Here is a 26,378-nt window from a genome sequence, read left to right as displayed (position 1 = left end):
AAGATTTAGGGCAGGAGGAGAAGGGGACGACAGAGGATGAGATGGCTGGATGGCATCACTGACTCAACGGATATGAGTCTGAGTGAACTCTGGGAATTGGCAATGGACAGGGAGGCCTGGTGTGCTGCAGTCCATGTGGTCGCAAAGAGTCGGACACAACTGAGCAACTGAACTGAACTGAACTGAACTGGGTATGATTGTCTAATAACAGTACCTCTGTTAAGATCAAAACATAATGTTGTATTATGTTCATGATATTTTAAAAACTTTCTTCCTGGTATTTAACTTTTGAAGGCAGAAAACTGGGCTGGACATTTGTAGCCAGTAGGTCATTGATTTTTCTTTTTCTGTTAAAGCAATTTGGCTTCCCGAGGTAGTGTTATGTCTCAGTAGCAATAAAGTAAAAACATCTAGCTTATTTTTTCAAATTCAGCAACCATCTGGAGATTCAAGACCTCTGACTCCAGTTCATCATTTTACTTTATTGCTCCAAAAATATGGCTCATAGACATGAACAAAAGTTTTAGGGAAGTTTATTTGAATGATGTAAAGAATGACTAGATAATTCCTAGCTGTCAGCTAAAACCTACCTTTCAAGATGACAGAATACACAATAGTACATGAAAACTGTGTTTACCCAATGAGTAGTTCAATTAACTGAAAAAATTAAATGTCAGTTTTAGCCTCAAATGCAAAAAATCTGAAGGAATGAATACAATCCTAACCCTAATGTCTGCCCTCCCTTTTACTAATATGGTGGGTTTCCAATGCTGAAAATCTTTAACATCTTTCATTCTTGGCCCTGTCATTCATAAGGTTTTTCCTAAGACTAGTTAGTAACAGATGCTTCACAAGCTTACACTGATAGCTCCCCAGGAAAGGGAACTTCTTCCTGTTTCATCAGATGTACGATTTCATTGTACATACGGTGAGGAGCATCCAGACCCCAGATGAAATCCACGTGAGCCCATTCAGGAATGTTCTTATGGTAGATGAGGTTGGTCACCTCGGAGAGCAGTGTTCTCACATCCTCCGGATTTGAAAGCCAGTCCTGACCCCCGGTCCACATTGCCGTAGGAACTGTCATGTCTCTAACTCTGTACCTTACAGGAGTTGGCTAGAGAAAAAAATCGTTTTTAACTGTACAACATTTGGACTTCCAAACTCATAATCTACTTTTCTAATAAACACAGTAAATGTGCTCTGTGTTGTGATGAAAAGTGCATGGGCACTGGAGCCACTCAAAACTTCATTAAGAGTTTCCACTCCAACTCCTGCTTAAGCTCATTTAACCTCGGTTTCTTCGTCTGCAAAACGTGGGTGATGCCTGGAACAATTTACCAAGTTAAATGAGAAAACATCTCAGTGAAAACATCAGCTAGCCCCTTTGGCACTGCATGTTCAATTCTTTCCCTTCCTATTAGTAAATATTTAATATATACATTGCCTTTAAAAGATAATACTCCTGTTTTTTTCAAAGATAATTTCACAACATTTCGTGAGGTCAGATTGAAGAGAGTCTACAGAGAAAGGCAAGAGGATGGAACCTACCTAGAAGGACTTGGCTGTCTACAGGGGTTTTCTGTTCTGTGTCTCCAGAAACGTGGGGAAGCCAATGGCACAGAAACTTAGGGAGTTTGAACCCAGAAGTGGTGAGAATTAGATCCCTGCTCTAGTCGCCCATCACCCAGAGAAAGGATATCTAGGGTTCCTAGTTCTTGAGATCTTCTCTTATTCAAACAGAACTACCAGATCAGTTTGGCTGGCTGAGAGCCCTTGATGTTAATAAACAATGAGAACTCTCAACAGAAATGTCCACGCCCACTTTTCAGAAAATCCACCCTGGACCCAGGACTCCAATCCTGGGAGTCTTTATTTCTCTTTGTGGCTTTTAAGAATTTGAAGGTACAGCATCTGATACTGTGAGTTGTAATAAGACATATGTATATGGTCTTCATCCACGTTTGAGGTCAGATCCACTTTTTAAAGAGTAACTAGATGTGAAAGGCTGTAATAGTCTATGGAACCTATAATATGTTTTTCTCATCTAACAGGTGAAAAGATTGAACTGAATATCAGGACTGGCTCTAAGGCTGTGTGCTTCTGTGATATCTTTTTGTGTAATAATACCTTTTGGTATGTGTGTTTTTCTTTCCATGACATTTTCTGTCACCTATTTTGCATGCTTCACTTTCTAACTCATGACCTTAAATATTGATTAATTAAATATACCTTGGAACTGGTATGCTTTCTCTAAAGATATATTTTAGGAAACAAGAAGGATCTAAAAATATATAGCTGATACTCGTAATTGAGAGTTTGCTCTTCAGTGGCACTGCGGTGGCCTCTCCAGTTTCCTAGACTTTTATATCTAGACTGTAACAGAAAAATGGATGGTAAGTATGATGTGAGACTCTCAAGAGATTCACCTGTGTGTGTATTCTGCTCCCTCCAGCTTTGTGTTTGCGTGGTCAATATCTGTTTACATTCATATACGAGCTAACCAATAAACTTCAGTGAAGATTTTATGCTCAGAAAAGTTTGATGCCCATTACTTTTACTTTAAATTTTAGTCCATAGCACTGACCACACACACATTTTCTTGGGTAATATTTTTTCATATTTTTCACTTGTAGATTACAGATTCATTAAAAGTGTAACCAGGGAGAATTCTTAAAAGTTACTTCGTCCAATAATTTTCATTTTAAAGAGAAACAGATTGAGGCCTGAAGAATTAAAGCAGTCTAGCCATCATTACACAATTTTGTAGGGTAGAGGCCCAACTAATGCAGTAATTCTCACTTGTTATTAATACTCCTTTTATTGTACCATGAACCAGCCTCACTCCTGCCATCGTCATTTTTTTTCTGTTGTCATTGTTGTTTTTAAATCTTGAAAGATCTTTCTAGCAGCCACCAGACTACACCCTTCCCTTCACTGTCTACCCAGTCTTGCTCCTAAGAGGCCCAGTCCCTTGTTCACAGAGGCAGCATCACCAGAAAAGTTCCCCTAAGCATTATAACAGTTTTTTTTAACTTCTAAAAGTCTCTTGTCAAAGCTTTAAATTTTCTCATTCCTAAATGAAGTTGAACCAGAACTAATTACTTTCTACTTGAATTCTTTTTTAAGAATTTATTTTATGCCATGCACATAGTTGACTGACAATGTCGTGTTAATTTCTGCTGTACAGCAAAATGATTCAGATATATATTCTTTCTCATTATCTTTTCAATTATATTCACCAGATATTGAATAGAGTCCTCTGTGCTATACAGTAGGATGCTGTTGTTTATCTATCCTATATATAATAGTTTGCATTTGCTAATCCCAAACTTCAGGTCAATCCCTCTCCTAACCCCTCTGCCCTGGCAACCACAAGTCTGTTGTTCTCTTTGTCTGTAGGTTTGTTTTGTAGATAAGTTCATTCGTGTCATATTTTAGATGCCACATATAAGTGATAACATATGGTATTTTTCTTTCTTTTTCTGACATGCTTCACTTAGTGTGATAATCTCTGGGTCCATCCATATTGCTGCAAATGGCATTATTACATTCTTTTTTTTATGGCTGAGTAGTATTCTATTCTACTTGATTTCTTGTACTTTATCTCCATTTCTAGAATAAACTGCCAGGATAACTTTTCTCTCATGCATTTCAAAAGGATATGTTTTCAGCAGATGGTATTCGATTTTCTCACCTGATTTCCTTTTTCCAGATTTTTGGTCTCACTGCCCCAGTCAAATGCCCGGAGTTCCCCAGAATTCATTGCCTAAAAGGAAACAAAAATTTAGATGGCATTCAAATGTGTTAAGGGATAAAGATGGGAGGAAGGGTGGAAACTGCTGCCAAATCTGCAGTTATGAGGGAAGCAGAGAACAAAGCCTGAAGCTGCTTTCCATTCAACTTCAGGATAATCTTCAGGAGACTGTAAAGACAAGAATAAGGTCCTTCAGGAAGAAAAATGGGCTATAGAACTTGACCTCCATATTATACAACCCCGGGAAGTGTATTCCCATCATAGTCTATGTAGGTGGATATCCTGCACAAACCTACAGTGGGAGAGTAACCCGTACAATTGTGCAATGTAGTGACTCTGGAAGAAGATCACCAACACTTAATCCAGTTTAGAAGTCTTTGATTTTGATGATAAAATGCCTCTCCCCACTCTTCTCTCTCTCTTTCTCCTGCTCTCACACACATCTACTAAAATATAACAATGACTTTGAAGAACAATTTGACTAGGTTCTAAATTAGAAAAATGGACAGTACCAATATTTATGATTTATTAATGTCATCATCACTATTACAACTTTTTGTTGAGTTAAAAGTCTCTCATTTTTAAAAAACAAAGTAGTATTTTTAGTATATATGTATATACATTAGCTGCTCAGTCATGTCTGGCTCTTTTGCAGCCCCATGGACTTTAGAGTCCACCAGGCTCCTCTTCTATGGAATTCTCCAGGCAAGAATACTGGAGTGGGTGGCATTCCCTTCTCCAGGGGTATTTTTAATAGGTGAGAATCTAAGGTTGGTGAGGTTCTAACTCTCTGTCCTATGTGCATTTTTATTCCCACAGCCAATTGGGGTCACTCTATAGTCTCATCTCTAATGAGCAATATCAGTTTTGTTGCTTCTTCACATGTGAAAAAACCATTAACAGTCACGTTGTTCCTTGAACCAATGCAGAACAAACTCACCACACTGTGCCTAGAGAGAGTTCCTGTGACTGTTAATCAGGACGTTCCTGCCTCGGCTACAGGTGAAATCTGCAGCACAAAGGACTTCCCTGGAAACCTCTTTGGGGAATTAGACCTGCGTTTGCATTTTGTTTCCTACTTGACCATGCCGTCCTGCTGGAAAAGCCTATCTCCAGTCTCATCTTTAAGGTGGCTAGGGACTGAGAAGGTCTCACCTGGACCGTCTGAATTCACATTTTCAGAAGTCTACTAAAGATGTCCTAGGGCCAATCCTTTCCTCCCATATCTTGAAAAGTTTCAATGTTCTAGATCAAACTCACAGTTGAAATAGTATTGGCAGAATCACGTGTCATCTTGGAATAAAGGTGAAACAACTCCTGGGCTGTCCGAAGAGCGTTGACTTTTCCAGACAAACTGCACAAACACCTTAAACAAAGACTACAAATTCAGCATCCTTACCTGGCTCCAGTGCAGGATATTTTGCACAGATGTTCCTGAAGGAGTATGAGCAACATAGACATTTGCTCGGCTCTGTAACAAAGTATGAGTAGTTTGTGGGACATGAATGGAAAAACTCACAAGATTTGCACCTTGTTAAGATCAAATCTTCAGGGTGTCAAACTCAGAAAAGGGAACATCATTAAAGTCTCAGCATTTATCCATGAAATAGAAAACTACACATGCAGATAATTAAAAAATGTCCCTAAACCTATCCCAAGCACCTAAATTTTTCATCTGAGAAAAGCTTCTCATTAGACATCTGACTTTATCTTTTAAAAAGCTTTCCTAAAGTAATTAAAGATAAAGACGCAAAAACTGAGATTGCATTCAAATCTCACCTCTGCTGTTTAATTTTTAGGAGAAATTAAGAGCATAGCTTAATCCACTAAATGTCAGGTTATTAATCTGTAAAGTGGGAATATTGATAATACCTGTCTCATAGGGTTGTTATAGGGAATAATAGCCTGGCATACAATAAAATGCTTATCAAATGATAGCTGTTCATCATATTTTTGATTTAAAAAAGGCAAAACAATCTTCAGGAATTAAAAACATGTTCCTCCAGCTGTTGACAGATAGCCCTCTGCTGTCTGGTGTCCTTGGGGAACTGTCCCCTCTGCAGAGAGCTGCACTGCCCATCTCCCCATGACTGGTGCTGTCTGCATTAAATGACTATTTGATGTGGGGGTTATAAAGACCCAGCCCTCTCGTGCTAACTTGGGACAGTTCTGAAGGATCATCCCATCTTTACAGATCCCTAGAGGGTCAACTGCTGGGGTCCAGTCCTGGTGGATCCAGGGTAATTCGAAGTGGGGATGGTATGGCGAGGAAAAACTTATTTATTTAGAAATATAAAAAGAGATTATGAGGAAATAGTATAGTAGGAAAATTAGTAGAGAAAAGAGGCTGAATAACTTGGTTTCCGTGGAGAACTAATAAAACGTCAGGACAAGAGCTTTGCACCATCTATGTTAGGCCACTGGTGCCCATTCGAATAGTGGAAGGTGCCCCGCTTTGGGCTCCCTCTATCATGGGTCTTAGAAGCTGGGGCAAGTAAGTATACATGGTGAGCCTCCACGCCCCAGATGGGAATTCAGCCTGAAAATAGAGTAAGAAAAGAAGACACAGGGGAAACCAGTCTTTCCAGTGACTTGCCCATCCTCTTTTGTCCGGAAAGGCCTTATATACTTTTGATTTTACATAGAGATCAATGGATAATATAAAATTATGCAGCATCAGCAGCCCTGACTCTTATCGAGACCAGGCTTTCTCTCTGCATACCTAGTTGTATATACAAGTCTTAGGTGATTTACATCATCTTCTGGCCAGAAGGCCAATTAACATTTTACGGCCCTTTTCTGATAAGGATTTGTCAACCAGAAGACTTATTTGTCTTAAAAGTGTTGCTCTTCCTAAAGTCTGGTGCCACTCTCAGAAAACACTAAATAAAGTTACATTCTTACATAGCAAGGACACAACAATTTATAACAAGGAAAAGGAGTACAGTGATTTGTAACAAAGAGAAAAGTAATTAACTCAAAAGTCTAGTGTTGCTAACATCAAAACTACTATATTCCTTTTTCTATATCCCAATTACATTGATTAATATCCTTCAGGTGCCTAAAAGATAAAGAATATGGAGGCCTGGCAGCAGTCATTGACTCAACAGTGAAACCCGTCACCAATATAATTTTTAGCTCTTTAGAAAAAGGCTTTGTATCTTTAAGATGCTTTAAGCTTTGTGCCTCTCATGGTTGGGGGGCTATAAACAATTCACAAGTTGTAAAAGTCTGGGCAGACCGGTCAGGTAAGCTAGAAAGCTATCAAAGGGGTTTAAGCCAAGACATTCTTTTTACATACAGGAGACTGTTAACTGGAGCCCTAAGTTAATTCCTTTTAGAGGCAGAAGAGTGGAAAGCTCAGTACAATAAGGCAGACAGACTCTGGTTTTTGAGGGTAGATGTTCAGGAAAACCCGGGGGGAACCCCTGAAGTCAGATCACGCCTTTGCGTATGTCTGGCTTCCTTCCTCATAACATTTGCCATGGGTGGGATTCCTCATGTTGGCTCCCGGCAGTCAACTGAGGTTCCCACTAAGGCTACATCTCAGTTGGACTTTTTTGATCTACCAAGTCCTGTTGCCTTCCCTTTCCCATGTGTTGTTATCCCAAGGCCACAGCCTGAATCATTCTGCACACGAATCTCCATCTCAGAGTATGCTTCCTGGGGAACCCACTGTCATACTTGCCAAATGGTAGCTATGCCTTGTGTGTGCTAAGTTGCTTCAGTTGTGTCTGACTCTTTGCAATTCTATGGGCCATAAACTGCCAGGCTTCTCTGTTTATGGGATTCTCCAAGCATGAATACTGGAGTGAGTTGCCATGCCCTCCTCCAGGGGACCCCCAGGGACCAAACCTGTGTGTCTTACATCTCCTGCATTGGCAGGCAAGTTACCACTAACACCACCTGGGAAGCCCTGGGAAGCTATCTTAGCCAAACTGAAACTCCCAGACAGCCTATCACAGGACTTAAACTACAAACCAGAAAAGTCTGAGTAAAAAGAAGACATGGATGGTGCACAGCAGTTTTGTCTTTTGACTTATGGGTTCTAATCACATATTTTTGCAGATGTTAATTCACTATAGTAAGGCTGCTTTCAGACCTCTTCAATCTTGATTCTATGGAGTTAATGTGTCGTCATGCTGTTATGTTAAACTTGACTCAGCCCATGTTGAAGTATTTTTTGCATAGTATTCTGATTTGAAGAAAACTGAGTTTCTTGGAGCATCACTTCCCTAAATCTTTCCTGGCATTAGCTCACCCTCAAGGAGGGAGACTAATAATTGTTTGCTTTGTTCTGGGACACTGAGAATTGACTAGGCTGCCACTTACCATGTTCATATTCTTTGCATTAAATCCTCCCAGGAGTAAGATGATGTTGCTACAAATCTGATCCATAATCACCTGGCCGCAAAGGTAAATAACAAACTGTCTAAGAAACCGGGTCTGGTAGAGAAATTCTCTTTTGCCAAACAATCCCTGTAAAAACATGAAATGAAATAGTCATTATAGGAAAAAAGAAGTGTCTCTAATGTAAAAGTGTATTTCCTAGCCAATGGGCTGGAAAACTCTTGTGCGTACGCAAGGAATTTTCTGAGGAGTCACATACCTTGATCATCATATCTGGCAGCAGCAAAAATTTGGTCCCAGGGCTTTTTGCATATTTAATAGTAGCTATGGGTGCTAAAGCAAAATACATTTTTATTTTCTGAGCCAGCTCTGGCATGGTGGAAAATGCAATAAAGCCTGCAAAAAAGAAATATGTCAACATGGATATTGAATATCCTAGAGTGAATAAAATGCTTATTTTACTTCTATCAAGATGTTTCAGTAATTGTTTTGTTGTTTAGTAGCTCAGTAATTATGTGTGCTAATGGACACAACTGAGAGACTGAACTGAACTGAACTGAACTGAATTATGTGTGTTCTAACTCTCTTGAGAAATTATAAGCTCCTTGACAGGCAAAAACAATAGCAGCAACCACATCTCTGAGCTTCCTCTGACATATAGGATACTTGCTGCCCATTACTAGGTTCTCAGTGAATTATTAAATTATTGAATCCAATAATATGGATTTTGAGAAAATATGTATATTGAGAGGCAACTATATGTTAGACACTTTGCAGGAGACTTTCATGGATCTTACTAAATTCTCAGATGCTTGTGAGATATTTTTCATATATCTTTATAGTGAGAGACATCAAAGATGAGAGATATTTTCTTGTTTATTGATAAAAAGCATGTTCTCTAACATAATGGGTATTGAGATAACTGAGTTTTGCTAGTTTTCTTGGATCTCCAGCTTTTCTGGAGCCCAAATTGGAACACAGTAGCTCAGGTGGGAAAAAAATCCACCTGCAATGCAGGAGACCCTGCTTCAATTCCTGGGTTGGGAAGATTTGCTGGAGAAGGGATAGGTTACCCAGTCCAGTATTCTTGGGCTTCCCTGGTGGCTCAGCTGCTAAATAATCTGCCTGCAATGTGGGAGACCTGGGTTCAGTCCCTGGGTTGGGAGGATCTCCTAGAGAAGGGAACAGCTACCTACTCCAATATTCTGGCCTGGAGAATTCCATGGACCGTATAGCCCATGGGGTTGCAAAGAGTCAGACATGACGGAGCGACTTTCACACACACTAGTAGAAATGTTGTTCAGTGAACTGGATTCCAGTTCTTATTTCTGCCCATAGACTAGGTCTGGGATATTGGTAAAGTCAGTCTGTGCCTCAGTTTCCATACTTATAAAATAGAGACGAATACCCCAGATTGCAAAGGGACAATCTTTCTAGAGCCTTCAGGAGGAAAATACTATCATAGACAGCCAGAGCATGGCCGTTATATTTGAAATATTCTGTGTCTATTTCAAAAGCACCTGCATACCCTCTGTCTAAGCTGATATTTTCATGTTGTGGGGCAGGAGGGTGGGCAGGGAGAAATCAGAATCTCATGGCCCTGAAGAAGCCAGATCTGAGAGAAGTGTGTGATGCCTGGCCTGGCTGTGCTCATATATGCTCACATTTCTCCTGAATATACAAACCTGATTTTTTTTGGAACCTACCCATGGTGGTGCCCTGTGAATAGCCGACATAATAAATCTTTTCTTGGCCAGTTTTCTGTAAAATAAAGTTCATGACTGCAGGAAGGTCAAACCTAGCCATCTCATCATAGCTACAAGGGGAAAAGACAAAGTTATATGAAAAATTATAACCAGAAACAAACAAAAGAAGCCCTCCAGGGTTTACAAACACCCTTGAGTTGTCAGTCCCATCCATCAGCTTGTTACTGTGCTCCTCACAACAGGATGGACTTGTTTCAAACCCATGATGTGTGGGTGCCTCTGGGATCATGGGCTGTTAGCAAACTGCTGTTTTCGCTGCTGCTGCTGCTGCTAAGTTTCGCTAGATATTATCAAAGGGAAATAACCATCTTAATCAACATTTAGTGAGCACAAGCTCCACCTCCTGGTGGAGGTGTCCTTGTTATTTGACTAGCAGAATAGCATAGGGCCAACCAGATTGTTTGTTTTTTTTGGCCATGCCAGGCGACCTGCAGGATCGTAGTTCCCCACCAGGGATTAAACCCATACTGCCCACAGTGTGAGCATGAAGTCTGAATGACTGGACTGCCAGAAAATTCCTATGCAGATTCTTTATATGAAATGTATTAAAGATGCTGCAGGGTCCCTTCTCTGGTGAAATGGATAAACAGCAAGTTGAATATCAATAGATCATTCAAATAAAAACATTAAAAAACTTCTGTAAGAGTGTGAGAGATATAGTAACCAAGTTGACGGCCCCTAAGGCTTATTCATTCTCCTTATATCTTTAACATTGCCTGTCCTCATCTTCTTCTGGGGGTGGGAGTCATCACTTAGGGAAGAGTCAGTCCCAGGATATCCATCTACAAGGAAATGGACCTACATTTCTCCCATCCCAGTCTCCATCACCTGACACTAACCATCATTCTTACCCCACTGGCCATACCAACCTTCTAGTTGGGGAACTCAGTTTACTGCCCCCAGAGAATCACTAGTCAACTATGACAATTGGGGGACATAGTGTTGTGATATTGATGGGCCAACCAAAGTAAATTATCCTAATACCAGGAGCTCTAATTCTTTACTCAGTTCTCCCAGATATCCACGCCCACCTTCATTCTCAAGATTTACATATACCTGAAAGCCCAGAACTCATCTTGGTCTATGGAGAGGGTCTTGTGCTTCCGAGACCAAGTGTTTCCTCTGCTGTTTCCCAGCCACACGTCAAAACCAGCATCTGCCAGAATGAAGCCCAGGCTGTTGTTGGGCAGGTTGGAAATCCAGTTGCTAGCATCTCCCAACAGGCCATGCTGCAGTAATACCACAGGTCTGGGACCTACAAAAAAGTGAATTTCAACAGCATGTAATGTTCTGCACCTGCCTTATCCCTTAATGCGTTTGAAGGTTTAAAGTTAGACAGACCTGTGTTCAAACCTCGATTCATCTGCTTGCTAACTTGATTACCTTGGCCAGTTATTTAACCTTTCTGCCTTGATTACCTCATGAAGAAAATAGTATTTTTGTTATGATTAAGTAAAATAGTGTACAAGAAGCAGATGGCAGAATGTCTGGCACAGAGAAAGAATCAATAGCATTTGACTTCTATTATTGCTTTTGTGTAGTTACCATTATCATTAGACTTGCCTGGGGTCAAAGGATATTGGAAGTGCCCCAGGAAGAACGTATAGTATAATGATTAATTTAATTATATATAATTATAACTATCATATATAAATAAGAAAATAATGTCATTATATTTTAATAAGCTATATTATAAAATTATACATAAATATATGTGCATATTAATATCATAATATCAATAATGTATACTATGGGCTGTAAAGAGTCAGATATGACTTAGTGACTGAGCAATAAAATTAATATGCAATTTAAAACTAGGATTATAAAGTATATAGAATTATTGAAATACTATTAATATATACACTTAAAGCAGCTCAGTTCAGTCACTCAGTCGTGTCCAACACTTTGTGACCCCATGAAATGCAGCACGCCAGGCCTCCCTGTCCATCACCAACTCCCGGAGTTCACTCAGACTCACGTCCATCGAGTCCGTGATGCCATCCACCCATCTCATCCTCTGTCATCCCCTTCTCCTCCTGCCCCCAATCCCTCCCAGCATCAGAGTCTTTTCCAATGAGTCAACTCTTCGCATGAGGTGGCCAAAGTACTGGAGTGTCAGCTTTAGCATCATTCCTTCCAAAGAAATCCCAGGGCTGATCTTCAGAATGGACTGGTTGGATCTCCTTGCAGTCCAAGGGACTCTCAAGAGTCTTCTCCAACACCACAGTTCAAAACCATCAATTCTTTGATGCTCAGCCTTCTTCACAGTCCAACTCTCACACCCATACATGACCACTGGAAAAATCATAGCCTTGACTAGACGGACCTTAGTTGGCAAAGTAATGTTTGCTTTTCAATATGCTATCTAGGTTGGTCATAACTTTTCTTCCAAGGAGTAAGCGTCTTTTAATTTCATGGCTGCAGTCACCATCTGCAGTGATTTTGGAGCCGAAAAAAATAAAGTCAGCCACTGTTTCCACTGTTTCCCCATCTATTTGTCATGAAGTGATGGGACCAGATGCCATGATCTTCATTTTCTGAATGTCGAGCTTTAAGCCAACTTTTTCAATCTCCTCTTTCACTTTCATCAAGAGGCTTTTTAGCTCCTCTTCACTTTCTGCCATAAGGGTGGTGTCATCTGCATATCTGAGGTGATTGATATTTCTCCCGGCAATCTTGATTCCAGCCTGTGTTTCTTCCAGCCCAGCGTTTCTCATGATGTACTCTGCATAGAAGTTAAATAAGCAGGGTGACAATATACAGCCTTGACGAACTCTTTTTCCTATTTGGAACCAGTCTGTTGTTCCATGTCCAGTTCTAACTGTTGCTTCCTGACCTGCATACAGATTTCTCAAGAGGCAGGTTAGGCGGTCTGGTATTCCCATCTCTCTCAGAATTTTCCACAGTTTCTTGCGATCCACATAGTCAAAGGCTTTGGCATAGTCAATAAAGCAGAAATAGATGTTTTTCTGGAACTCTCTTGCTTTTTTGATGATCCAGCGGATGTTGGCAATTTGATCTCTGGTTCCTCTGCCTTTTCTAAAACCAGCTTGAACATCAGGAAGTGCACAGTTCACATATTGTTGAAGCCTGGCTTGGAGAATTTTGAGCATTACTTTACTAGCATATGAGATGAGTGCAATTGTGTGGTAGTTTGAGCATTATTTGGCATTGCCTTTCTTTGGGATTGGTATGAAAACTGATCTTTTCCAGTCCTGTGGCCACTGGTGAGTTTTCCAAATTCGTTGGCATATTGAGGGCAGCACTTTCACAGCATCATCTTTCAGGATTTGAAATAGCTCAACTGGAATTCCATCACCTCCTCTAGCTTTGTTCGTAGTGATGCTTTCTAAGGCCCACTTGACTTCACATCCCAGGATGTCTGGCTCTAGATGAGTGATCACACCATCGTGATTATCTGGGTCGTGAAGATCTTTTTTGTACAGTTCTTCTGTGTATTCTTGCCACCTCTTCTTAATATCTTCTGCTTTTCTTAGGTCCATACCATTTCTGTCCTTTATCGAGCCCATCTTTGCATGAAATGTTCCTTTGGTATCTCTAATTTTCTTGAAGAGATCTCTAGTCTTTCCCATTCTGTTGTTTTCCTCTATTTCTTTGCATTGATCACTGAAGAAGGCTTTCTTATCTCTTCTTGCTATTCTTTGGAACTCTGCATTCAGATGTTTATATCTTTCCTTTTCTCCTTTGCTTTTCACTTCTCTTCTTTTCACAGCTATTTGTAAGGCCTCCCCAGACAGCCATTTTGCTTTTTTGCATTTCTTTTCCATGGGGATGGTCTTGATCCCTGTCTCCTGTACAATGTCACGAACCTCATTCCATAGTTCATCAGGCTATATATATTTACTATATAAATAATACATAAACATACACTTATATAATTATAAATATTATGATATTTATACACACACACACATATGTATACACCCACACACCATACACTTAATGGCTTAATTATTATAGGTCTTTCATATCAAGAGGACTGGCAAGCCAACTTGAAGGAATTTCAACTGTTAAACATGTGAAAGTTTTAACATCAAAATAAATAATGATGATATAAATTACATCCCACTGAATAAATTGAAAATGTATGAGTTAACATTGACACCAACAAAAAAATAAACAAGTAACTATGGAAGAAAAAAACTCTTAGTTACAGCATGTGTGTGAAAGTGTCATTCATTTGTGTCCGGCCTTTGTGACTCTCTGGACTGTAGCCTGCCAGGCTCATCTGTTCATGGAATTCTCCAGGCGAGAATACTGAAGTGGGTTGCCATTCCTTTCTCCAGGGATCTTCCTGACCCAGGGATCTAACCCAGGTTTCCTGCATTGCAGGCAGATTCTTTACTGTGTGAGCCACCAGGGAATATGGAAACTTGGATGGTGTTATAAATTCATCCATGGATGCTAAAACTAGTGGGTACAAGTTTGAAGAGATATAGGATATTTACTTGTCTTGAAAATATCTCCTCACAAATTATTTATGAATTCCAGAGTGAAGAATATGAACTTTATGGTAGAAAAACAGCAGACAGCACCTTAGCAAGGTCATCATTGCTGTTAAATATTGCCAAAATGGAAATGCCTGACTTCTTAAAAGATAGTAGCTCTTGTCATTCAGTAAACTGAGTTCTTATCAGTGAACTGAGTCCATACTCACTCCATATTCAGAGCCTCCGTATAAGACAAAGGCCTTTCTAGAGCAAACTCATTCAGCATCTGGGCAGTCTTCATGAATGCCATTTCCCTCATTTTATCCTTCTGGAGAGAGAACGCGAGGGCTGCTACTGCAAGGCCAGGATAAAGGAACTCAGAATTATTTTAGGCTTTCCTTTATGTCTGGTCCTTGAGTTCATCCTCTTAACCTTCAAGGAGATGACCTTAACATGAGGTGATCAAATCAAGGAGAATCAGTGCTCCTCTTTGGAACGCTAAGGACATTTCCCATGATTGAGGCCAGCTTGGTCCTCCTTAGCAGTACGCTTTGTACTTATGGTTCACCTAGTGAATGAATTGGCTTAGAAATGATTTATTTCATTTCAAATATCCCCTTGAGTCATGGGCTTTCATTTAAATTATAGCTAGCAGGTGAGTGTGTAAGGGCTACTTAAAGATCTATCGTTTCTGAAGACGGCCCAGCCTATGTTACCTCTTGATGTAAATATTTGAAGCTAACAATGATTATTTGAGAAAATAAAATTTTAAAAAGGCTTTTGTCACAAACTTATAGACACCTTTCAGTTGTTTCACTATGAATTTTATCGGCTCTCTTTTTGAAGAGATGGTGAGAAATCCTTCTCCGTCATTGCTGGGAGAGTTCTTCCTTGAAGAGGCCAATGGAAGCTGCAGGAACAACATCAGCCACTAGAGGGGAGTATTCTGCACCCGATAGCTCAGTTGGTAAGGAATCAGCCTGCAACGCGGGAGACCTGGATTCGATCTCTGGCGTGGGAAGATCCCCTGGAGAAGGAAACGGCCGCCCACTCCAGTATTGTGGCCTGGAGAATTCCATGTACTATGTAGTCCACGGAGTCGCAAAGAGTCGGACATGACTGAGTGACTTTCACTTTCACCTTGAACTCCAATTGCCTGGGCAATGAGGGAACAGTCTAAATAAACAGTATTTAAGAAAACAAACTCCATCCATGAATAGGTGCTGCAGGTAACCCCTCAAGCTTATGAAAGGCTCCTGATTGCTTGGAAGAACTGTGGCTTGCTTTCCCTCTAGGATTCGTGGGGCTTAGTGAAAAAGTTCTTTCTATCTCCAGGCTATTCATTTATTTATAAAATATTCATTCATTCATTCCACATATAGTTGGCGCCTGCCATGTGCTTGGCACTATTTTAGGCACTGGTTATACCCTTGAACAAAACTGATAAAGTTTCTTGCTGAGTTTACATCCTGGTTGGAAGAGACAGTTAATAAACATTTGAGAGACTATCTATCATATCAATGGTGTTAAGGGCTGTAAGGAAAAGTAATCAGGATAAAGGGCCAGATCTCCATAGTTGGCAAGGGTTTGTTATTTTGAACAGACTGGTTAGGAATAGCATGGCAAAAGAGCTGAAAGAGAGGCCAGAGCAAACTGCATGGGTATCTGATGGAACTGCGGTCCAGAGAGAGAACTGTAAGTTCAAAACCACTGACGTAAGAGTTCCCTTTTTGCCACACCCTCTCCAGTAGAAAACCAAAATTTAAAAAGACACGTGTACCCCAAAGTTCATTGAAGTACTATTTACAATAGCCAGGATGTGGAGGCAACCTAAATGTCCATCAAGAGAGGAATGGATAGAGATGGTGTGGTATATATACACAATAGAATATTAGTCATAAAAAGAAACAGAATTGGGTCATTTGTTGAGATGTGGATGGACCTAGAGTCTGTCATGCAGAGTGAAGTAAGTCAGAGAAAATCAAATATCATATAACAATGTACATATGTGGGCTTCCCTTGTGGCTCAGCTGGTAAAGAATCTGCAATATGGGAGACCTGGGTTCAATCTCTTGGAAAGATCCCCTGGAGAAGGGAAAGGCTACCCACTCCAGTATTCTGGCCTGGAGAATTCCATGGACTGTATAGTCCATGGGGTCACAAAGAGTCAGACAGGACTGAGAGACTTTCACTTCACAATGCATATATGTGGGATCTAGAAAAATGGTACAGATATATCTATTTGCAGGTCAGGAATAGAGAGAGATACAGACTTAGAGAATTGATACGTGGACATGGGGGAGGGGGAAGGAGGGGGTGGGATGAATTTTGAGATTAGGCTTGATATATACACATTGTGCTGTGTGCTGTGCTTAGCTGCTCAGTCGTGTTCGACTTTGTGTGACCGTGTGGACTTAGCTCGCCAGGCTCCCACCATGTGTAAAACAGATAGCTAGTGGGAACCTGCTTTATAGTACCGGGAGCTCAGCTTGGTACTCCTTGATGACCTAGGACTGGGGTAGGGAGGAAGGGAAGTCCAAGAGGGTGGGAATGTATGTATACATCAAGCTGATTCACTTCCTTGTACAGCAGAAAGTAACAACATTATAAAATAATTATACTCCGAAGAGAAAGATAAAATAAAATGAAAATATATTGTTTGAAAAAGCTGTACAAATGTAAATTAGAGTAAAATAGAACCCTGAAGCTTCTTTATACCAAAGCCAAATAGCATTCATTCAGCATTTTCTGGTCCTAGTTAAGAGAGGAATCTTAATTTGAGTGCAGGTTTTGCAACATACTAGCAAGTACTAGCAGAGATTCTCGAGGTAATTTAACCTCTGTGACTGGCAGTTTCTTCAGATTATTATGAAAGCTAAATGGCATTAATGTAAATGAATTCAGCATTGTACCTGGTATATGAAAGAAGACAGTAAGAAATTACATTATCTGTACTAAGGCAATGGCACCCCACTCCAGTACTCTTGCCTGGAAAATCCTATGGATGGAGGAGCCTGGTAGGCTGCAGTCCATGGGGTCGCTAAGAGTCGGATGTGACGGAGCAACTTCACTTTCACTTTTCACTTTCATGCATTGGAGAAGGAAATGGCAACCCACTCCAGTGCTCTTGCCTGGAGAATCCCAGAGACGGGGGAGCCTGGTGGGCTGCCATCTGTGGGGTCGCACAGAGTTGGACACGACTGAAGTGACTTAGCAGCAGCAGCAGCACTCATGACAGATAATGTAGTTGCTGCTGTAAATATAGCTCTAGCCTTTTAAAAGGAATAGAGCCAAACATAGCTGAAGGATGGGTATACTTTAATTAGTAATGAAGGTGAATTTCTTAAAAGCCAAACAGTGGCTGAAAATCATTATTAAAAAACAGGGATTGTAAGAGCAATGGAAACATGTACCAAAACCTTAAAATATACATATAGTGCTCAGTTCTTTAAAAGACTAGTGAAAAGCTAAGCAACATCTGAAATATTTACAGGATACTTATAAGACTATCTGGATGGGGAATATATGTGCTAGGGTGGATATCAGATGCCATGTTGGAGTTCATATTCTTTGTGAGCAAGGTTTACAGTGATCTGTTTAAGAGATCATCAGGGGATATTCTAGAATATCTATATAGGAGGGATTGGGGGGAATGAATTAATTACTAGAAGAGATAAAAAATAAGCTTTTCCTGAAGGTGTTTTTTGAAAAGCAAATGCTATGTTTAGAGACTTCGCTAGTGGTCCAGTGATTAAGAATTCCCCTTCCAATGCAGGGGATGTGGATTCAATCCCTGGTCAGGGAACTAAGATCCCACAAGCTGAGGGGCAACTAAACCTGTGTGCTGCAAGTAGAGAAAGCCTGTGTGCTCAGCACAGCCAACAACAACAACAACAACAACAATAACCATACCTCACTGTTTATTTGAGATAATTGGGAGTGGGACACTGGTGACGGGAATTAAGAAGGAGCTGAAGCCACATTCTGGCTGGCATAATGGGACCAGTCTGTACCAAAAATCCATGTTTCTTTCCACATACTCAAATCACAAGGAATTCTTTACTGTAGGGAAGACTGTGATGTTGGGATAATATAGGGGAAATCATACCTGTCTTATTAAGTTGCACGAGGCCTTGAGGAATCCTGTTAACAGAAAGGATATATCCATCTTCTGTTAAGACTTCATACTCCTCACAAGGATAACCTTTATGTTGGATGATTTCACTCTACAGAAAAAGCAAAAAAAAATTTTTTTTAGTTCAGTTCTGTATGGTTATGTTCTCAATGATTATAAAGTAAAAAGTAGATTTCTTGAGCATGGAAGAAATAGACAAGAAATTCCTTGCTTCTCACTAGCTAATTAGGTTATTTTTTTTTTTTAAAGTAAACGCTCTCCAGTTCTCATTTTCTTTATCTTTAATGTGGAGATCTCTAGTCTTTCCCATTCTGTTGTTTTCCTCTATTTCTTTGCATTGATCACTGAGGAAAGCTTTCTTATTTCTTCTTGCTATTCTTTGGAACTCAGCATTCAGATGCTTATATCTTTACTTTTCTCCTTTGTTTTTTACTTCTCTTCTTTTCAGAGCTATTTGTAAGGCCTCCTCAGACAGACGTTTTGCTTTTTTGCATTTCTTTTCCATGGGGATGGTCTTGATCCCTGTCTCCTGTACAATGTCACGAATCTCCATCCATAGTTCATCAGGCACTCTATCTATCAGATCTAGTTCCTTAAATCTATTTCTCACTTCCACTGAATAATCATAACGGATTTGATTTAGGTCATACCTGAATAGGTGAGTGGTTTTCCCTACTTTCTTCAATTTGAGTCTGAATTTGGTAATAAGGAGTTCATGATCTGAGCCACAGTCAGCTCCTGGTCTTGTTTTTGCTGACTGTATAGAGCTTCTCCATCTTTGGCTGCAAAGAATATAATCAATCTGATTTTGGTGTTGACCATATGGTGATGTCCATATGTAGAGTCTTCTCTTGTGTTGTAGGAAGAGGTGTTTGCTATGACCAGCGCATTTTCTTGGCAAAACTCTATTAGTCTTTGCCCTGCTTCATTCCACATTCCAAGGCCAAATTTGCCCGTTACTCCAGGTGTTTCTTGACTTCCTACTTTTGCATTCCAGTCCCCTATAATGAAAAGGACATCTTTTTTGGGTGTTAGTTATAAAAGGTCTTGTAGGTCTTCATAGAACCGTTCAACTTCAGCTTCTTCAGCGTTACTGGTTGGGGCATAGATCCCACCCATGACAAGGTCATGCGGAGAGACCTGACAAGCAAGGCGAGTCAGGTCTCGAGGGGTCCTCTGCCTGAGCATCTACCCCGAAACCAAAATCTGTCCGTTTACTGTCTGCTATACTATACTCTTCTGACATTACAGGGGGCTATCCCCGACCACCTTTCTCTGGAAAAAGTTAACTTAGAGCTCCAACTGGTCTCCTGCATATGAAAGGAATGTTTCAGCTCAAATCCCTCTGATGGCTCTCTAACTTGCCTGACAGTTGGAGACTTTTACAACTTGTGATTGTTTACAGCCCCCAACCGTGAGAGGCATGAAGCTTAAAACATCTTAAAAATATAGAGCCTTTTAGAGCTAAGAATTAGTTTGGTGAAGGGTTTCTTTGTTGAGTTAGTGTTTGCTGCCAGGCCTCCATATACTTTATCTTTTAGGCACCTGAAGGATATTAATCAATGTAATTGGGATATAGAAAAAAGGAATATAGTAGTTTTGATGTTAGCAACACTAGACTTTTGAGCTAATGAACTTTCTCTTTGTTATCAATCACTGTACTCCTCTTTCTTTCTTATAAATTGTTGTGTCCTTGGTATGTAAGAATGTAACTTTATTTAGTGCTTTCTGAGAGTGGCACCAGACTTTGGGAAGAACAACACTATTAAGGCAAATAATTTCTCTGGTTGACAGACCCTTATCAGAGAAGGGCCGTAAAATGTTAATTGGCCTTCTGGCCAGAAGATGATGTAAATCACCTAAAACTTGTGTATACAGCTAGGTATACAGAGAGAAAGCCTGGTCTCAATAAGAGTCAGGGCTACTGATGCTGCATAATTTTGTATTATCCATTGATCTCTATGTACAACCAAAAGTATAAAAAGCTTTCCCGGACAATAAAGGATGGGCCAGTCACTGGAAAGACTGGTTTCCTCCGTGTCGAATCTCTCTCTCTCTCTCTTTCTCCCTCTCCCTCACTCTCCTTTTCAGGCTGAATTCCCATCTGGGGCGTGGAGTCTCTCCGAGTCTACTTACTTTCCCTGGCTTCTAAGACATACGCAAGAGGGAGCCCAAGGTGGGGCACCCTCCACTATTCAAGTGGGCGCTGGTGGCCTAACGTAGATGGTGCAAGTTTCTTGTCTTGGAACTTTATTTGTTTTCCAATGTAAACCAAGTTATTCAGACTTTTTTCTCCACTAATTTTCTCACTATACAATTTTTTCTAATCTCTCTTTATATTTCTAAATAGGTAAGTTTTTCTTTGCCACGCTGTCCCCCCTTCGAATTACCCTGGATCCACCAGGGCTGGACCCTGGCAGGGCATAGATTTGGACTACCATGATATTGAATGGTTTGCCTTGGAGACGAACAGAGATCATTCTATCGTTTTTGAGATTGCATCCAAGTACTGCATTTCAGACTCTTTTGTTGACCATGATGGCTACTCCATTTCTTTTGAGGGATTCCTGCCCGCAGTAGTAGATGTAATGGTCATCTGAGTTAAATTCACCCATTCCAGTCCATTTTAGTTCACTGAGTCCCAGAATGTCGACGTTCACTCTTGCCATCTCTTGTTTGACTCTTGCCACTTCCAATTTGCCTTGATTCATGGACCTGACATTCCAGGTTCCTATGCAATATTGCTCTTTACAGCATCGGACCTTGCTTCTATCATCAGTCACATCCATAACTGGGTATTGTTTTTGCTTTGGCTCCATCCCTTCATTCTTTCTGGAGTTATTTCTCCACTGATCTCCAGTAGCATATTGGGGCCCTAATGACCTGGGGAGTTCCTCTTTCAGTATCCTATCATTTTGCCTTTTCCTACTGTTCATGGGGTTCTCAAGGCAAGAATACTGAGGTGGTTTGCCATTTCCTTCTCCAGTGGACCACATTCTTCAGACCGCTCCACCATGACCTTCCCGTCTTGGGTGGCCCCATGGGCATGGCTTAGTTTCATTGAGTTAGACCAGGCTGTGGTCCTAGTGTGATCAGATTGGCTAGTTTTCTGTGAGTATGGTTTCAGTGTGTCTGCCTTCTGATGCCCTCTTGCAACACCTACCCTCTTACCTACCGTCTTGTATGGTATGGACCTAACAGAAGCAGAAGATATTAAGAAGAGGTGGCAAGAATACACAGAAGAACTGTACAAAAAAGATCTTTATGACCCAGGTAATCACGATGGTGTGATCACTCATCTAGCGCCAGACATCCTGATGTAAAGTCAAGTGGGCCTTAGAAAGCATCACTACAAACAAAGCTAGTGGAGGTGATGGAATTCCAGTTGAGCTACTTCAAATTCTGAAAGATGATGCTGTGAAAGTGCTGCACTCAATATGCCAATAAATTTGGAAAACTCACCAGTGGCCACAGGACTGGAAAAGGTCAGTTTTCATATCAATCTCAAAGAAAGGCAATGCCAAAGAATGCTCAAACTACCGCACAATTGCACTCATCTCACATGCTAGTAAAGTACTACTCAAAATTCTCCAAGCCAGGCTTCAGCAATACATGAACTGTGAACTTTCAGATGTTCAAGCTGGTTTTAGAAAAGGCGGAGGAACCAGAGATCAAATTGCCAACATCTGCTGGATCATGGGAAAAGCAAGAGAGTTCCAGAAAAACATCTATTTTTGCTTTATTGACAATGCCAAAGCCTTTGACTGTGTGGATCACAAGAAACTGTGGAAAATTCTGAAAGAGATAAGAATACCAGACCACCTGACCTGCCTCTTGAGAAATCTGTATGCAGGTCAGGAAGCAAGAGTTAGGACTGGACATGGAACAACAGACTGGTTCCAAATAGGAAAAAGAGTTCGTCAAGGCTGTATATTGTCACCCTGCTTATTTAAATTCTATGCAGAGTACATCCTTAGAAACGGTGGGCTGGAAGAAGCATAAGCGGGAATTGAGATTGCCAGGAGAAATATCAATAACCTCAGATATACAGATGACACCACCCTTATGGCAGAAAGTGAAGAGGAACTAAAAAGCCTCTTGGTGAAAGTGAAAGAGGAGAGGGAAAATGTTGGCTTAAAACTCAACATTCAGAAAATGAAGATCATGGCATCTGGTCCCATCACTTCATGGCAAATAGATGGGGAAACAGTGGAAATGGTGTCAGACTTCATTTTTTTGGACTCCAAAATCACTGCAGATGGTGACTGCAGCCATGAAATTAAAAGATGCTTACTCCCAGGAAGAAAAGTTATGACCAAACTAGATAGCAGAGACATTACTTTGCCAACAAAGGTCTGTCTAGTTAAGGCTATGGTTTTTCCTGTGGTCATGTATGGATGTGAGAGTTGGACTGTGAAGAAAGCTGAGGGCCAGAGAATTGAGGCCTTTGAACTGTGGTGTTGGAGAAGACTCTTGAGGGTCCCTTGGACTGCAAGGAGATCCAACCAGTCCATTCTGAAGGAGATCAGCCCTGGGATTTCTTTGGAAGGAATGATGCTAAAGTGAAACTCCATAACTTTGGCCACCTCATGAGAAGAGTTGACTCATTGGAAAAGACTCTGATGCTGGGAGGGATTGGGGACAGGAGGAGAAGGGGACAACAGAGGATAAGACGGCTGGATGGCATTACCAACTCAATGGATGTGAGTCTGAGTTAACTCTGGGAGTTGGTGATGGACAGGGAGGCCTGGCGTGCTGCAATTCATGGAGTCGCAAAGACTGGGACATGACTGAGCAACTGAACTGAACACTATGTGGAGATTGAACTGGAAGGATAGTTTTTAAAATGTAGCCTTGAGCCAAGAGCATAGCATCACTTGGACAATTGGTAGAAACACAAAATGATCAGTTTCCAGTCAAACCTATTGCATTGGAAACTCCGAGGATAGGGTCCAGGAATTTGGGTCTTAGCACATCTCTTAGGAAATTCTGATGCATTCTAACATTTGAGAACCACTGGACAAGAACACTTATTCCAAAACTTGAGCATATGTCAGAAATATTTGGGGCACTTAAATATTCCTGACCCACTTCAGGTTAGGAAACAGGCAATTCCAATGCATTGGTAAAATATAAAGCTGCCAAATCTCCTAAGTATCCTCAGTTTCTGACCATTGTCATTACTCAGAGAAGGAGGGAATTATTCCTATTAGCTGCTGGTTTTAAAGGAACAGGAGAGGAGAAAGTCAAGTGCAAAGTGGCCAGTGTAGTATATAGGATAAAAGGGCATAGAAGTTAAGAGAAAGGCTGTGGGGTCCCAACGCTTGAGGTTTTAAATCCTGACTCTTGCACTAATACGTAAACTGTGTGATTTTAGGAAATTTAGTCAACCTGTCCCTATTGCTCAGTTTCTTTGTTCATAAATTAGGTACACCAATAGTTTATTCCGGCTTCCCGGGTGCCTCGGTGATAAAGAATCTGCCTGCAGTGCAGGAGATGCAGGAGATGCAGATTTGATCCCTGAGTCAGGAAGATATCCCCTAGTGGAGGAAATGGAAATCCACTCCATTTTCTTGCTGGGACAATCCCATGGATAGAGGAGCCTGGAAGGCTACAGCCTGTAGGATCTCAAAGACACATGAGCACCCACACATGCGCTTGCAATAGTTTGCATTCTGTGGGATTACTGCAAAGAATGTAAAAAGATAATTCACATATGACACCAACAAGATTGACTAGTACATAGTAGGGACTTAATGAGCATTAGCTACTACTGTAATTAAAAATCTCTCCTACCCCTTCAAGTAACTCCTATTCATCTTTCAGAATTCAGGTTAAGAAATCTTTCTTCAGAAAAACATTCTTAATTTCTCTATTGTATATTTTCTTTTTTGATTTCACTGCTCTTGTGGTTAATAATTGAGTGTCTGTCTTCTCTGCTGGATTGTTAACTCCATGAACTCAGGGCTTTGATATGCTTAGATCTCTCTAACTTTGGTGCTTAGCCCAATATTGAGGCCTAACAGATGCTCAATTAACACTAGCTGGAAGAATACTTGAGTGAGGCAAGTTATATACCAAAATATAGGATAAATTATATCCTTATGAATTAGTGTGTGTATATGCTCAGACACTTAGTCATGTCCCATTATTTACAACCCTATGAACTGTAGCCTGCCAGGCTCCTCTGTCCAGGACATTTTCCAGGCAAGAACACTGGAGTGGGTAGCCATTTCCTTCTCCAGGGGATCTTTCCGATACAGGAATTGAACCTGTGTTACAGTGTCTTCTGCATTGACAGGCATATTGTTTACCACTGAGCCACATCTTTAGGAGACATCCTTCTGGCCCTTAGAAGTTCCCATACAGATTCTTCTGGGTTGTGGAGTGAAGAGTGTAGATATAGCCAATCTCCCTGGGCCTCACCCACTGGGTGTGCCCAGCACCTACACAACGCTCGGGCTTCAGGAGCCCTAAGACTAAAATCCATTACATTGGACTCTGCATGGAGAATTGTACATGAGAGGCAAAGTAAGATAGAAAATCCTTATAATCTCTCATATAAATTAAGTGAAGTAGAATAGAAGTGCTGCAGAGTACTAATTTATATGGCTTCCCCGACGGCTCAGTGGTAAAGAATCCATCTGCAATGTACGAAATGGGAGTTTGATCCCTAGGTGGGGAAGGTCCCCTGGAGAAGGAAATGGCAACCCATTCCCAGTATTTGCATGTGTGTAGATTCAGAATATTTCAATAGCCTATTTAGAGTTTTAGAATTCATTCAAGGAAGTTTCTGTAAAAAGCATCTTAAATATGTATAAAGGTATATTAAGTCTATGATAAAGCTATGGAGCATGAACATTACAGAGAATCATGTTATTCAGCTGGAGGCAGCCTCTTCTTCCCTGGGAGGATTTGTTGCAAAGTGGTTACAATTATGAGTTGTGTGTTCAGGCAGGCCTAGATTTGAATTCTAGTTCTACCACCTACCAGGGATGTGGCCTGATTTGAGTTGCTTAACTTCTTTCATCTCAGTTCTTTGATTTGGTCATATCTATAGCATACGACAGTGAAGATGAAATAATATCTTTTCAGCTTTCATCACAATGTCTGCTGTGGGATAAGTATTACTATATCATGAATGTTATTAAAATTCAGCTAAGAATGTGAGCAGAAGCCAAAAAAACATTCTGTGAGATGCCTAGAGAGGTCACATCATTCATGAATTTTACCGACAGGAAGGCCTCTCTATCATTTATAAGGGTCCTTTTACTGCCAGTCAACAGATTTACCAGTTCAAACTAGGATTAAATAGATTAGAATGGCACAAAATGCTACTAAAAGGGGCTGTCCTGAGAGTAAGAAAGGAGGTATAACATCTTTCTAATATTGGAAAAAGTAGAAGAGGAATACAATTAGCACAGATGATATGGAAATAATCATAGCTCTGAGCTTGACCCAAGATGCTGCAATGATTTAACTGTTCATAGGATGAAGCTAAGAATTCAAGAAAAAGTTAAATTGTGTTTGAAGCTCAAAGGGATTATTATTTGCCTGAATTTACTGAAACTGTTCGAGGTGAACCCATATCCACTCACACCCAGCTTAGTGTTTTTTTTTTTCAGGACAATATGTTAATTTAAAACTATGCTCAACTTGCAAAAATCACCACCACATATAAATATGATATACAATGCAGATAATACACAGTTGTAAGCAACAAGCATTTAAGGTACTTCCTTTCCCCCCAGACATGGAAAATCTCAACTTACAATATTCATGAATGCTTCTGGGTCCACAGTGATAGTCGGCATAGGTCCTGAATTCACATTTCTCTGGAACAAATGCGCCACCAGGATCAGAAGCCACATCTCGTTTCTGTATGAAACAATCCATTCTCTTGACAAGATTTTTGGCAT

General features: G+C 40.5%; 1 protein-coding gene across 1 annotated transcript; it reads right to left on the bottom strand.

The window, feature by feature from the left end:
* Nucleotides 1-856: 856 nt before the first annotated feature.
* Nucleotides 857-26,378, bottom strand: LIPM (lipase family member M). The gene is made up of 9 exons (XM_068961404.1): nucleotides 26,232-26,378; nucleotides 18,433-18,550; nucleotides 10,930-11,128; nucleotides 9,814-9,923; nucleotides 8,367-8,503; nucleotides 8,090-8,236; nucleotides 5,157-5,228; nucleotides 3,698-3,769; nucleotides 857-1,117 (listed from the first exon to the last, which is right to left on the bottom strand). The coding sequence occupies exons 1-9, from the start codon at nucleotides 26,376-26,378 to the stop codon at nucleotides 857-859; spliced, it is 1,263 nt and encodes a 420-aa protein (XP_068817505.1).

The sequence above is a fragment of the Capricornis sumatraensis genome, chromosome 23 (assembly GCF_032405125.1).
Source record: "Capricornis sumatraensis isolate serow.1 chromosome 23, serow.2, whole genome shotgun sequence".
NCBI classification, from domain to species: domain Eukaryota; kingdom Metazoa; phylum Chordata; class Mammalia; order Artiodactyla; family Bovidae; genus Capricornis; species Capricornis sumatraensis.
The sequence above is the reverse complement of the archived record's forward strand: the minus strand, read 5'-3'. Positions and strand labels throughout refer to the sequence as shown.

Bases quoted from the DNA above. Each gene is read 5' to 3' on its own strand.
- LIPM (XM_068961404.1), bottom strand. From the start codon at position 26,378: ATGCCAAAAATCTTGTCAAGAGAATGGATTGTTTCATACAGAAACGAG. The intron at 9,924-10,929 runs GTATATGTAAAT...TTCCCCTTGTAG, and splicing joins GATGAGTTCTGGGCTTTCAG to CTATGATGAGATGGCTAGGT. The intron at 1,118-3,697 runs GTGAGAAAATCG...TTTTTTCTCTAG, and splicing joins ATCTGGAAAAAGGAAATCAG to CCAACTCCTGTAAGGTACAG.